Genomic DNA, 14656 nt, shown 5'->3' with positions numbered 1-14656 from the left:
ATTAAATAGCATCACTAAAAGCATTATTATTTTTGAGCCACAGGCGCAGCAATTTATTGGCATTGATTTTAAGCTGGGCATAAAAGTATGAATTCTTTGTATACTCTTGCATTTTAAAATCAAATTTAAAAATTCCAATTCATGTCTTTGAGATCATAAGCATATTATGTATTTTATATTACACTTTCACATATAATTTGCATTTTAAACTAATCCCATTTTTGTGTGTTTGGAGCTATGCGTCTTTTAAATAAAACTTGTTGGTTTTCTGTTGTTGCAATGGCATTTCAATTATTGTTGGACTTTGTTTAAAATTTCCGCTTTGATCTTCGGATCTTTGACAAATCTTTGTTAGACCATAAATTATATCATTAGTTTTGATACGTTGGCGGCATGGCAAACAAAGCGCCGAAAAGGATTTAAATTGCCTCAAGAAAAAAAAAATAACGAAACAGGAAATACCCTAGGCACTTATATTATTTTAATATTTATTTATCTATCAGCTGTATAATTTAATAACATTTATTGACAGTATTTGGTGTTTTTTCATCGATTTTTATGCACCCAACAAAGGGTATCCGAAAATATGCATAGATTGTGTTATGTCATGGGCTATTTTTAGTTAAAGAGGCTAAAAGCAGAAATTCCAAAACCACAAATCGTCGGACGAGTGTTTCTTCTGTTTTGTTGATGAAAAATTTCAATATAATTGCCATAATTTGAATGCGTTTTGGGCAGGGCCGTTTTAGGGCTATTGTCTGTGTTTGCGCTTTTGGCCAAAACCAATGTGTGATTTATTTATATATTTTGGCCACCTTGGAAATGGAAATATTAGAGAGATAAAAACAAAGGTGTGGAAAGGCACAGTTTGAGACCTAGAATCGCACTTTTTAATTTCCAACTTTTCGCCACGACCTTGGTTTGTTTAATTTTTTCCCCAGCCACAAAGATTAATTGCTGCCAAATTGTTGCTGCTGCCAATCAAAAAAAGGTCGCCCAGTTGATGCCCAAAATTTGCTTCGAAAATCCCATTAATTAAATGCAAATGCAAATAAATCCAAAAGAAGATAAACAAGCCAAGCCAAAGTGGAGACACATCATAAAAAAAACTGCATTGCCGTTTTGCGGTTTCTTTTTTCGGTTGCGACTTGCAAAATTTATTCGAATTTTTCGATTTTGGCAAACTATCCATTTTAGACGAAAGTTTGAAGCCCCTGCTTCTCAGAAACTACTGTGAATTTTGAATTTTAAAAGTCGCAGTATATACATACTTTTATTTATAAAAAGAAAATGTACATTTTTTATCTTTTAAAGCTTTAATTTTATTTTACAAATAAAGACATGTGGCTTTTTATTACAAATTCTTGTTTGCTTTTAAACTTCATTTTTTGTATACATTCTGTTGTATATATTATTCTTTAAACTCAATTATATATTTAACAATATTTTGTATATTGAACAAAACAATTTACTCTGGAAATATTTTGAACATATTTTTAATTTTGTTCTAAAAATTGAATCTAGAAATTTCGCTTTAGTATAGACAACCAATACGCCGTTTGCAAAACCTCTTTGAATTCTTCTCTTTTGTCACAGGGTCAAAGCACTTTTGCCAATATCTTTATACATAAATCGCAAATCAGATAAAAAAAAAAACTTGCAAAAATTATGTACAACAAAAAAACCTAGTAAAAGAAACCATTTTTATTTACGCGTTCGCCAAGATTTGTGATAAATACGTTTGTGGAAATGGCTTATCAATTAGATGCAAATAGCATGGAATATTCAACGAGCAGTGGCGGATATAATCGGAGCTTTAGAAATATCGTTCCGCTGGCGCCAAAACTGTAGAGATGGGTCTATCGTAGTGATATCCAGTCGATTGGGCTGGAACTTGGTAAGTAGCTGCTAGATATTGAGGGCTACTTAGAGCCCCAACCACCGATTTAATGGGTGCCACATAGGGTGCAGAAATTTCCGTATTTCCGCCAAGTTGATCGTACTGCGTTTGGATTTCCTTTTGAGCAGCCGCCGCTTCGTCGTTCGTTTTGTATTTGATAAAGAACACATCCGGCTTCTGTTCGGCCTGCGGTTTTTCCTGCGGCGCCACAATGTCCGTGGCCTCCAGTTCCTGTTGCTTGCGGGTCAAAACATAGATCACAGTTCGCTCTTCCTGGGGCGCCAACTCCGCCGTGTACTTCACAGGCTGACTATTTGCTCCCGGCGCTCGAATAAAAATCACTCGGTAATTTCTGCGCGGCTGTCCGATGACCAAGTGTCTTGTTTTGGGCTCTGAATCCTCGGGATCTTCGGCTGGTGAGATGCTATAGAACTGTTTGGTTATGATGGGCTCCATGGCTGGACTCGATGGTGCTGGTGGGGGGAGATAGGAACGCGATCCTTGAGCCCAGGACAGAGTTATCAACGACAGGGTAAACCACACAACTATGTTCAGCATTTCGCGAATTTCAGAAGACAACTGATTCGGTTTTTCCATCTCAGCTTCACTTTTAAAAGAGATCTACTTAGATCGCACAGCCTGATTGGACCAAAAAATTTGTGAAAATTAGCTATTTAACACACTTTTCCGACCACAAATCGCTCCATTAAGAGCTGCCAAAACAAAAGACTTGGGCAACGAACTTGCGCTGGGTCAAAAAATTAATTGTGCGTGAAAATGCGGGAACAGAAAGAAGCTGCCGAATTGTTATGTGCTCTCAGGGTCTCAGCATTTCATAATCAACATATTTTCATTATGCTTTGGTACAAAAACTAAACAAGCTTTTTGAATGTACATTTATTTAATTTAGTATTCAGTTAAGATAATAGCTGTAAGCTTCTTTAAAATTATGTAAGTGTAATTTAGTTAATATTTATTTTAGTTTTATTTACCAAAATCAAATTAAAACTTTAATAGTTTTCTTTACACTTAATTATAAATGCTTAGATTTTCCCCTATTCGTTCTTTTCACCACCAAGTTCATGGCCTTGAACAGCCTTGAGAAATCACTAGAAGACTCGATTACTCCAAAAAATCCCCTTACTTAATCTAAAAACAATTAATTAATGTTTGATGTTCCCTCTGCCCCGATTAGCTTCGGTTTTGACATACCTTTTCGTTATGCTCTTCTCACATCCCACCGATTTGCAGACCATTTATCATCGGGTGGGACTTGGATTTTGATTTTGATTTTCGACTTGAATTTGAATTTTTGGGCGGAATGGATGAAGAAGTGCTGCCTATCGCCGGGGCGCAGCATCCAACGCCCTCACCGTTGACTAATGATCTTGGCCAACTCGTGCTCTGTTACCATCTGCATCTTTTGGCCAATTCCGATGCCGATTCCGATTCCGATTTCAGTTTCAGTTATTTGTATTTGGTTCGCAGCCTCGTCGCTGATTAGTAGATTAATTTGAGCTCTTTTTCTCGTTTTCGGCTCGTTGTTGTCAACAAGAGACAATTAAAATATCAACAATGGCTGCGGTATTGGCAACTGGTTCGATCGTGTGTGTGTGTGTATTGTTTGTTGTGTGCATAGGATTTGCATAAATTGACGCGTAATTCCCACACTTTCATGTCGCATTTAAGCAAAATGGTACAGCTAATTTGATTTATGCTCGGTTTTATTAAGAAAAATTGTTTGGCCATATGCTGTGCATGGATAAGATGCTTTATTTGTGCTCCAATGAAGATGTTACTTGTAGGTTGTTTATAACTTGGGTCATATCTAGAAGACTTTGAGGGAGGTCAAACGATTATGGTGTGATAGAAGGAGTAATTTTACAAGATTAATTGGTTGTGTTGGGCAATTGGGCGTTTTGATTAGGCTAGGACTACATAATTTTGTTTTGTTAAAATTATACGTGTTTCATAACTTGTAAATTGTTATTTTATTTCCAATTTGTATTGTTGGGTTGAAGGTACCGACAAAAAATCACGGCTTAAATCAAAAGTTGCAATATCGATGACATGTCAGTATTATATTAAAATAATTTTATAAATGGGATTTTGTTTTATTTAACAAGACAAATCAAAAATTTCTTTTGGTTGCGGTCAAAATAAAAGTAATGAGAAAATGTGAAGTGCTTATAAAATATACATTTTTATATATTTGTCCTTTGTTTAGCATAATAAAAGAAAGTTATTTTGCTAAACAAGATTAGAATTAAAATACCTTTAATATTATGATAGTTTTTCAAGGAAATCGAAATCTGTTAATAATTCCTTAAAAATTCACATGTTTAATATACTGTAATTACATGATTTTTTTAACAACTCAAGAAATCAGACATAAATCCTCGTTCATCTGCACTTTCTACAGATTGGAATATAAATATGTTTAATATGTGTCTTATTTTTTTTTAATATTTAAAAATATAATACCCCCATAAGTGTGGAATTTTATATTTGCCCCTCACTTGCCGTTTTCCGTTTTCTCCCACAATTATTTATTGTTGCAATTAAATATAAATTAATATAAAATGCCAATAAAGAAGAGATAACTTCACTCAGGTCCAAATCGGTTTGTACTTCTTTGTTTTATTTCCTCGGTTCAATTTCACGATTAGTGGAGTATCTTTTGGGTGCCATTAGCTCTGATTCAACATTAATCAAGCGATCTTTGGCCCGAGTTTATGCAGCGTCAGTTTAATGGCCCAATCAAACCAACAAAAAGAGGAAAAAGCTAAAGCCAAAATATATAAAACTCTACTATTTAATTAAATTTGATGAGCTTATTTTGATTTCTCACTTCATTTAAGCTAATTTCTGTTGGAAATTTTGACGGCAGCTTTGGCTGCGTTGTGTTGTGTGGCATCGATTTGGATTCCGATTTGGATTTGGACATATTGAAATGTGACTGCTGATTTGAATATCGGGAAAAACAAAGCCGAAATGTTTCTGCTTCGATTTATTTTTGACTTTGACTTTGATTTGGATTTGGATTTCGATTTTAATTTAATTGCGCCGAAGAGACATTTCAATTTATTTATACGATTTTTATTAATTTTTTAAACGACTGACCTTAAGGCAGAGTGCACAAAGCAACAGGGTAAAAACTTCTTTCATTCTTGTTTTTACGCATGTTTGTTTGGGTATTATGAAATGAGAAAAAAATTAAGCAACCTTACTGGTTCCTGACTTACCTTCGCTTTTTCTTTGTAAAAAAAAAATGCATAATATTAATAACAATATTGTTATTATTACACCATAATAGCTTCGTTGTAATATGGTTTTCCAAATCAAATGTTATTGGGCTGTAGAATCTGTGATTTCACCAGGAACCCTTCGAATATAAACACACTGCTTGATATTTTTTTTTTAATGTAAGCTTTTTATTAACAACATTTCGATATAAAAAAAAAAAAATGCAAAAAAATATTGAGTGATTTCTTAAAAATATGCAACACAACAGGGGGTTTTTGTTTGAGGGTGATATGGTGATAGGGTGATACCATAGTGGTGCTCCCAATCCTCTAGTGCTTCAGCAAACTAGGCAGATACTGGGCACTGGGCGCCACTGCCGCTGGGCGATTGGCAATCTGGCGGTAGTTGTAGCTGCCATCGGGATTCAGGCCATCCAGGCTGCCGATCACCGAGGTGATGGGTGCATTGTTGTCCTCCTGGTACTCGTTGGTGCCGCCCAGCTTGTCATACTGTCCCTGGATCTCCTGCTGCGCCTGCTTGGCCTCGTCGTCGGTCTTGTACTTGATGAAGAAGACCTCCGGCTTGCTGGGCTGCGTGGGCGCCGGCGTGGCAATATCGCTGGCATCCACATCGTTATCCTTCTTGCTCAGCACATAGATGACGGTCTTCTCCTCCTGCGGAGCAAATTCGGCCGAATACTTCACATTGGCATTGTCGCCGGCCGGCGCCTTGATGAACACCACCCGGTAGTTCTTCTGCGGACGTCCCAGCACCAGATGCTTCACCTTGCCATCGTTGCTGTGATCCTCGGGCGCCGAAACCAGATAGAATTTCTTGTTGATAATCGGAGCCTGGGTGGTGCTGGCCGGGGGCAGGTACTTGTCGCCACCGCGATGTGGCTGGATACTGACCAGACCGCCACCGATGCCACCACCACCGATGCTGCTGCTGCTGCTGCCGGCTGGCGAGGATCCGCCACCGATGAAGATGTCCGAACTGGGCTGCTCGTAGCCGTACTGGGGACGAGCCTGGGTCAGAGCCACCAGGATCAGGCAGCTGACTAGCACTTGTTGGATGAACATGATTGGCTGGCTGTACGTAATCCTCTGCTGGTGAATAATCCTTGGTTGCGTTTGTTTGGTTGCTTCGTTGACGAATTGCTGCGAGGCAATGATTGCATTTTGGGCCGCTCCACTTGTCTTAAATATGCTCCGGTTGTGTCCGTCCAATGGTCTGCCGCCTCTGTCGACGTCGCCGTTGGCCGTTGGCCGTTTATGCAAATGCAAATGCCGCATATAACATATAACCAAAGCTCTCGATCTCTGCGCCTATGGAGTCTTGCGATCTGACCTAAAATTTATTCAAATTAGAACGAACGAACGCAGCGGCGGGCCAGGTACCGACACCGACACCGACACCGAATCTGAAACCAAATCCAAAACCAAATCCGAAACAGAAACAGAAACCATGGTTTACATTCGACAAAGAGTCTTCTTTGGCATTGAACTTGACTGGGCCGGCGGTGACCCTGGTTGACGACTGGGCATTGGGCATTCACCATGGATTAGCAAATATCTAAATATACCCAACATAACATCTTCATGAGTTAGCTCTAAGCTGATGCGATACATACATGTCTGCGAAAAGTATTGAATGGGTGGGCCTAGCGAATCTCATTAAACGGCACCTCATCATCACTGGCGGCATCAATTTTGGCCAGAAACATGTTTGCCTGGGTTTTTTTCTACCGCCTGTCATTAGTTTCGGGCCTATTCGGCAATCAATTAATTTGCAAATACCTATAGCTGTTGGATTAATCAATGAATACTTTTGGCAGTGAAATTATAAAATGTCTCGGCTCTAAATAAAACTTTCGGGAATTGCAACAGGTTAAGGCGGTTCCTTTTTCTTTTAGGCAATTCTTTTGCCTTTGACTTTAAGGTTACTCATGTTAAATAATAAAATAAATATATATAATTTATTTATATATTATTTAACCATGTACAACGGTGTTTAAAGTAATATCAATATTTTTGTTGTTTACAATTTAATAGCATTCAACAATTTTGTTAAACATTTGTCGATCTTAAAACTGTTAAGATTTTCCTATTTGTTTATTTTCTCCAAATCTTTTCTCTGTTTGATACCCAGCAACTTCATTTAAACTTTAACATTTCCCACCCTTTTTATACCCTTGCAGAGGGTATTATAATTTCAGTCAGAAGTTTGCAACGCAGTGAAGGAGACATCTCCGACCCTATAAAGTATATATATTCTTGATCAGCATCACTAGGCGAGTCGATCTAGCCATGTCCGTCTGTCCGTCTGTCCGTCCGTTTATATGCAAACTAGTCTCTCAGTTTTAAAGCTATCTGCATGAAACTTTCCCAAAAGTTGTCTTTCTATTGCAGGTAGTATATAAGTCGGAACGAGCCGGATCGGACGACTATAGCATATAGCTCCCATAGGAACAATCGGAAAAATAATTGAAAAAAAATTATAACTTTGCTGTTTTTTAATTTTTTGTTTAGTTCTTCGACATATAGCAATGGTTAAATATTTCAGAATTATGGTAAAAATTTCATCAAAATCGGACGACTATAGCATATAGCTCCCATAGGAACAATCGGAAAAATAAATGAAAAAAAATTATAACTTTTCTGTTTTTTAATTTTTTGTTTAGTTCTTCGACATTTAGTAATGGTTAAATATTTTCGATTTACGGTTTAAGTTTCATTAAAGTCGGACGACTATATCATATAGCTCCCATAGGAACAATAAAAATATATAAAATAACTATCAAATAATTGAGCTGCAAATCATCATAGCTTCAATGTTTTTAAACTTATACGCAAGTAAATTATAATTTTAATGTTTTCAAAAATGTTTAATTCTTGCAATAGCTGCAAGGGTATATGAACTTCGGCTTGCCGAAGTTTGCTTTCTTTCTTGTTCTAATTGCTATTAATCAGTTGTCTGTTCATTAGAAGTTTTCATTAATAGGATTTAGCACGTTATATCATTGCAAATTAGTTCTTCAATTAACATAAATAAATTAACGAAATAAAAGCTTATTCCTAACACTAAAATATATATATTTCTTTTTATTATTTCGGTTGTGTTTTTGAAATACCCTTTGCCAATACAAATTATTTACTTTGGTTTTTTGTATTTAATACACAAATTAATAAACTTAAAACCTAGCCACTGGGCACATGTTGGTTTAAATGAACGAAAGAAAATAAATACGCAAATTTTAACTTTATTTTATACCCAAATGATACATTTGCTGTAGGTAGGTGTATTTTGAAGTACCCTTATATTTATACCCTTGCAGAGGGTATTATAATTTCAGTCAGAAGTTTGCAACGCAGTGAAGGAGACGTTTCCGACCCTATAAAGTATATATATTCTTGATCAGCATCACTAGTAGAGTCGATCTAGCCATGTCCGTCTGTCCGTCCGTCTGTCCGTCCGTCTGTCCGTCTGTCCGTCCGTTTATATGCAAACTAGTCTCTCAGTTTTAAAGCTATCTGCATGAAACTTTCCCAAAAGTTGTCTTTCTATTGCAGGTAGTATATAAGTCGGAACGAGCCGGATCGGACGACTATAGCATATAGCTCCCATAGGAACAATCGGAAAAATAATTGAAAAAAATTATAACTTTGCTGTTTTTTAATTTTTTGTTTAGTTCTTCGACATATAGCAATGGTTAAATAATTCAGAATTATGGTTTAAATTTCATCAAAATCGGACGACTATAGCATATAGCTCCCATAGGAACAATCGGAAAAATAATTGAAAAAAAATTATAACTTTGCTGTTTTTTAATTTTTTGTTTTGTTCTTCGACATAAAGCAATGGTTAAATATTTCAGAATTATGGTTAAAATTTTATCAAAATCGGACGACTATAGCATATAGCTCCCATAGGAACAATCGGAAAAATAATTGAAAAAAAATTATAACTTTGCTGTTTTTTAATTTTTTGTTTAGTTCTTCGACATATAGCAATGGTTAAATAATTCAGAATTATGGTTTAAATTTCATCAAAATCGGACGACTATAGCATATAGCTCCCATAGGAACAATCGGAAAAATAATTGAAAAAAAATTATAACTTTGCTGTTTTTTAATTTTTTGTTTTGTTCTTCGACATAAAGCAATGGTTAAATATTTCAGAATTATGGTTAAAATTTTATCAAAATCGGACGACTATAGCATATAGCTCCCATAGGAACAATCGGAAAAATAATTGAAAAAAATTATAACTTTGCTGTTTTTTAATTTTTTGTTTAGTTCTTCGACATATAGCAATGGTTAAATATTTCAGAATTATGGTTAAAATTTCATCAAAATCGGACGACTATAGCATATAGCTCCCATAGGAACAATCGGAAAAATAATTGAAAAAAATTATAACTTTGCTTTTTTTAATTTTTTGTTTAGTTCTTCGACATATAGCAATGGTTAAATATTTCAGAATTATGGTTAAAATTTCATCAAAATCGGACGACTATATCATATAGCTCCCATACAAATAATAAAAATATATAAAAGAACAATCAAATAATTATGCTTCAAATCGTCATAGCTTCAATGTTTTTAAACATATACGCAAGTAAATCATAATTTTAATGTTTTCAAAAATATTTAATTCTTGCGATAGCTGCAAGGGTATATGAACTTCGGCTTGCCGAAGTTTGCTTTCTTTCTTGTTTTAAGTTATGGTAGGATACAAAAAGTAATTTTATTGATTCTGAATTAAGACAAATTTAATTTCCGTTGCCTTAAGAGACCAACACGTTATCGCTTTGATTAGCATTCTTGTTTGCTTGACGGAATTTCCCACCGATTACGGCTGATATTTAGCTATTTTTTTTTGTCACCATAAATGGTGACCCCAACGCTGACTCAGCGGAGAAGCCGAGACTTGAACCAACATTCACCTGCTGTTTTGGAGGTCGCATAAATATTGCCAAAATAAACGCATAAAACATAATTTGCACTCATCGAGCAGATTTGAATAATGCCTTTGAATAGATTTATGGCCCCGAAGATTGATGACAGAACATAAACGCATTAAAACGGATTGACAATTTGTGGTAACAATGAAGGCAGGCGATTGGGAATGGAATGGGTAATGCATATCCTAACAGATTCCCCATATCGACTAGACTAATTTAGCCATTAGCCGCCCGATCAGCGATCATAGATCGCATATCGCATATCGCCTGTGGATTATGGAAAACCGAACAAAATGATAATTATCAATTAGGCATTCCATATTTATAACCAAACCACCTGCGATCGATCGATCGCTTGCTCGCTCGCTCGCTCGCTGTGCTGGAAATTTATGTAACATTTTATTGATGATGACAGTAATAGAAATCGATTCGAGGGACAAATCTTTGATCTTTTGATCTCAATCTTCTTCGGACCTCAACTCTCTGTGGCCGGCTACCGTCCGTCGCGGCGTTTTATTTAGTAGGTGTGATTATCTTTATGCAAAAGATCTGGCCGCCGCCCATTGATATGCAGATCTGTAGATCTCCGAGAAAGATACGGAGATAGTATCTTGTTTTGTTTCATTTTATTTCATTTCTTTCTTTTCCTTTTTTTATATATTTTCAGCGCTTTGTAATTGGTAATCAATTTGTTTTTGGGGGGGTGGCCCGCATCGAAGCCCATTTGCCGCATAATATATCTAGTATAGCTAATTTTTATTTAATACCCTTAGGTATTTTAATGTGACTTGCATTGGTCCGAATGCGACCTTGGCGGGCTGGGGCTTGCATACCGATAGCGACTCCAATTCCAATTCCGAGTTGAGTTTCTTTTAAGTCGCTAATTTATTTACCCGCTGAGTGGCTTCGCGTCCATTGAGCTGAGTTGAGTTGAGTTGAGTTGGCCCTCCGAGATTGGTCGGCACTTGGGTTGAACGGGCCAGTCGATCGGGTTGAACAATTATGAGCAGCTTGCCAAATAGTTGACGCTGTCACATAGATTAGGTATTATTTTTTTTTCATTTTTTTTTTTAATTTTTGTTGGGCGACATCACGGGCTTTCCGATTATGCAAGCTGCAGGCGGTTTAACAGGTCGCTCATCCAGGTGATTGGCTAGAGGGTTTTCCATTTCGAGGCGAATATTAATCATTACTTTTATTTAGATTTTCATTTAATATATTCTATCCTTTATTGAATAATGGAACTTTTTGTGGTGTTGGGAGCAACTCAAGTCCATCATTCAATTATAATTATTTCTTGTTTTGTCATTGCTTTCGTTCCAATATTTAAAAACACATTCGTGACCCAAATTTTTTTGTTAGCTATTTATCAACTGATATTTTATAAAATGTTAGCTTTGTTATCATTGTTTAAAATTAAAAGAAACATTATGGAAAAACGATTGTTTTTTTTTTGGGTTTTTGTTTTTTTTTTATAAAATGATATCGAAGTTTAAGTAAAATCATTTTAATTAAACAATTTAAATATTATTGCAGTTTTACTTTAAGGCGTTTTTAAACTGTAGCGATTTGAATTTCTAGTATATTTATATATACTTAATCTCCCTCTCCCGACCTTTCCACCAAATAAATTTCCAACGGTTTTACATTTTTTGAATGCCTATGAGAACTCTTATATTTTATTTAAAAAAAAAAAAAATACACAAAAAAAATGAATTGATGCCGAAGGCAAAACTAAATAGGAAAAATCGCAAAGGTTTCCCCGGGCGGAATCCCACTGTAATGGAGCCCAAACCCAAGAGGCGATCCCATCCAGTCCGAATCCCCCGAGGCTGTGAGTGTTGTGTGCTGTGTGTTGTCCAGTGGCAGTGGATGTGGCTTGGCGATGGAGGAGTGCTGGGGATTCTCCTACTTCCTCACAGGCCTCACGGGCAGATAGGTGGCCTGGGCATTGGTGCCGGTGGTCACGGTGCTGATCACCTGTCGCTGGCTTCCCTCGGCATCGTAGGATGCGCCGGATGCATCCACGATCGGGACTCCGCCGGTGCCGACGATATTCAGGCTACCGCTGGCATCGGTCACCACGCCGGAGGCACCATTGTCGCCCAGGCTGCCGATCACGGACGAAACGGGAATCACACCCTCGTTGCTGGTCTCAGAGCTTCCGCCCAGAGCATCATAGTTGGCTGTTATGGTTGCGAAAATTTTTAGTTAATTGGATAAGGAAATAATTCAGGGAATAACAAGTAATTGCTACTTATTACAACATTTTAAAAGAGTCAGAACACTGTGAAACCGACAGAATCGACATGAAAGGCTTCAGTAACCAAAGAAAATGTAATTCAAAGAGTTATTAAAAATGTTTGTGTTTTGTTAGAAGTTTAGATCTATAAATTATAACTTTTCTAACTAAATTTTTCTATTACTGGAGATATTATGCCACTTTGCTTTAGAGCTGCTGCAATTTAGTCGAAACCCTAAACTATTTCTCTAAAGAAAATGTGTTCCAAAACATTTGCCTAGTATCTATAATACACAGAGAAAAAAGAGCTCCAAAATTCTACGTTTTGGGTGGAAAAATAATGTAAAAAGATTTTAAAAAGTAAAACAAAGCATTTTAGTGGCACTGAATTAAATTAAATTGTTTTAGTTTTTAAAATGTTTTTACCCTTGTTTTGCACCTAATGCTTTTTTGTGTACTTAGTTTGAATTCTGGCTAAATCCTTAATATTCCCGCCACTTATCCTTGCAAAGTGTTATGGAAGTACTCACCCTGAATGGTCTGCTGGGCATGGGCCGCCTCCTGGGGAGTCTTGTACTTGACAAAGAAGACCTCCGGCTTGTTGACCACCGGACGCTGTGTGACCACCTCGGCGCTGACATCCAATGCGTTGGACTTCTTGGACAACACATAGATGGCGGTCTTCTCCTCCACGGGAGCCACATTGGCGATGATCTTGGCCTTGCTGGTGGTGGATGTGGGCGCGTTGATGAACACCACGCGGTAGTTCTTTTGCGGCCTGCCCACATTCACATAGCGTACGATCTGCTGCTCATCGTGATCCTCGGGAGCACTATGGATGTAGAAGTGCTTGTTGATCTGGGCGGGCTGGAAGTTGGCCAGGTGGCTGATGTACGACTCCTGTTCGTTGTAGTTGATGGCGGGACCGGGCTGCAGACCGGCCAGGCCAATGGAGTCGCTCACGATGGCGCCGCCGCTGGAAGAGGACTCCTGGTAGTTGGAGCCGGAGCCGCCAGCCTGGTAGCTAATTCCAGAGGAGCCGGAACCGGAGCCGCCAGCCTGGTAGCTAATGCCAGAGGAACCAGAGCCCAGATTCAGCTGACCAAGGGTGGGTGCCGAGCTGAAGTAGTTGCTGCCAGCGGCGGTGGGCTGATAGGAGCTGCCCACCGTGGTCAGGGGAGCACTCAACACCTGGTTGGCCACCAGGCTGCCGCCGTTGAAGCCACCTGCCTGGTAGTTGTAGCCCGCCAGATGGCTGACATCCGGACGAGGAGCGGCCAGAGCGGATCGACCGATCACAGCCAGTACGGCCAAAACCTATTGAGTTTTACGCACACACACACACACTCAAGATTAGTTGGTTGGTCCAGAAACACTTGGAGATTTTGCGACCGCCTTACCACAAACTGCTTCATGCTGGACTTGGACTTGCTAGGATGGATGGATGGATGAGAAGGAGGAGCTACTGTCGCCCTGGAGCTGTTGCACCGGATTGATATGTCCGACACTCACAACTGTCACCTTTTATACCGGCCAAGATTCGCCTTTAATTGAAGTTAATTAAAGTGGTTTGCAATAAATCGTTAAAAAACTATAACATCGAAAGCCCCAAAATCGAAAATCCAACTCAACAACCAACGTTATAACTACAAATCCGGCTAGCACGGCTGGTATTTCTATTTATTACTTCTTTGCCTTTTTTTGTTTTGGTATCGATTGCCGCAAGTGCTAATTGCAGGTGTCAACAAACTGAAAAACAATCAATTTCTGTGTCTGCATGTCATTCGACTGGATGATGAAGCTTGCGAGGAAGAAATCGGACAGTCATATAGGGGTCAAATGATGTCTATAAAGTGCAGAAGTCGGGGTGATGAGTGATCCCGATTAGTGGCAAATCATTGGGAGATTCCCTCAGGGTTTCGGTACACTTTTTGCATGACTATGAAACATTTCCATGTGCCATTATTTCAAAATCTTTATTTAATTTACTTGTTTTTCATCCTTGACATCTCTTCTTACGCGGTATAATCATATCTACTTACTATATAAGCCAAGTTCGCAAATATCGTGGCTTAATACAACCTTAAAAAAATTTGGTTACAATTGATGAAATATATTTAAGTGAAACATCAATTGATTTAAACAAAATTGAATTAATCATTTGCACTTAACATCATTTTAAAGCTGCTTTTCAAATATATTAAAAATACCTAAGGTTTGCTACATTAAAATGTTTAAATTAAATATATTTTTGTAGATTTTTAAAATAGCTATTAAAGTGGTTTTAAAAAACTAGAGATTT

At 37.7% G+C, this 14656-nt stretch overlaps 4 protein-coding genes across 6 annotated transcripts in view; 1 reads left to right on the top strand and 3 right to left on the bottom strand.

Moving 5' to 3' along the window:
- LOC108147673 (protein gone early) overlaps positions 1-14656 on the top strand; it is a 32098-nt gene that overhangs the window by 13213 nt on the left and 4229 nt on the right. The gene's annotated exons all lie outside the window — the stretch shown is intronic.
- On the bottom strand, positions 1459-3599 carry LOC108147679. Its single transcript, XM_017274376.2, has one exon. The coding sequence runs from the start codon at positions 2495-2497 to the stop codon at positions 1817-1819; it is 681 nt and encodes a 226-aa protein (XP_017129865.1). The 5' UTR covers positions 2498-3599; the 3' UTR covers positions 1459-1816.
- LOC108147678 lies at positions 5366-6334 on the bottom strand. Its single transcript, XM_017274375.2, has one exon. The coding sequence runs from the start codon at positions 6226-6228 to the stop codon at positions 5476-5478; it is 753 nt and encodes a 250-aa protein (XP_017129864.1). The 5' UTR covers positions 6229-6334; the 3' UTR covers positions 5366-5475.
- On the bottom strand, positions 11767-13861 carry LOC108147676. Its single transcript, XM_017274373.2, has 3 exons — positions 13755-13861; positions 12885-13671; positions 11767-12298 (listed from the first exon to the last, which is right to left on the bottom strand). The coding sequence occupies exons 1-3, from the start codon at positions 13767-13769 to the stop codon at positions 12021-12023; spliced, it is 1080 nt and encodes a 359-aa protein (XP_017129862.1). The 5' UTR covers positions 13770-13861; the 3' UTR covers positions 11767-12020.

This window comes from Drosophila elegans, unplaced genomic scaffold (genome assembly GCF_018152505.1).
Source record: "Drosophila elegans isolate 14027-0461.03 unplaced genomic scaffold, ASM1815250v1 contig_149, whole genome shotgun sequence".
Lineage (NCBI taxonomy): Eukaryota > Metazoa > Arthropoda > Insecta > Diptera > Drosophilidae > Drosophila > Drosophila elegans.
This window is presented reverse-complemented; position numbering and strand designations above follow the sequence as displayed.

Coding starts and splice junctions, on each gene's coding strand:
- LOC108147679 (XM_017274376.2), bottom strand. CDS start 2,497: ATGGAAAAACCGAATCAGTTGTCTTCTGAAATTCGCGAAATGCTGAAC.
- LOC108147678 (XM_017274375.2), bottom strand. CDS start 6,228: ATGTTCATCCAACAAGTGCTAGTCAGCTGCCTGATCCTGGTGGCTCTG.
- LOC108147676 (XM_017274373.2), bottom strand. Junction 12,299..12,884: donor TGCCCAGCAGACCATTCAGG/GTGAGTACTTCC, acceptor CAACCATAACAG/CCAACTATGATGCTCTGGGC.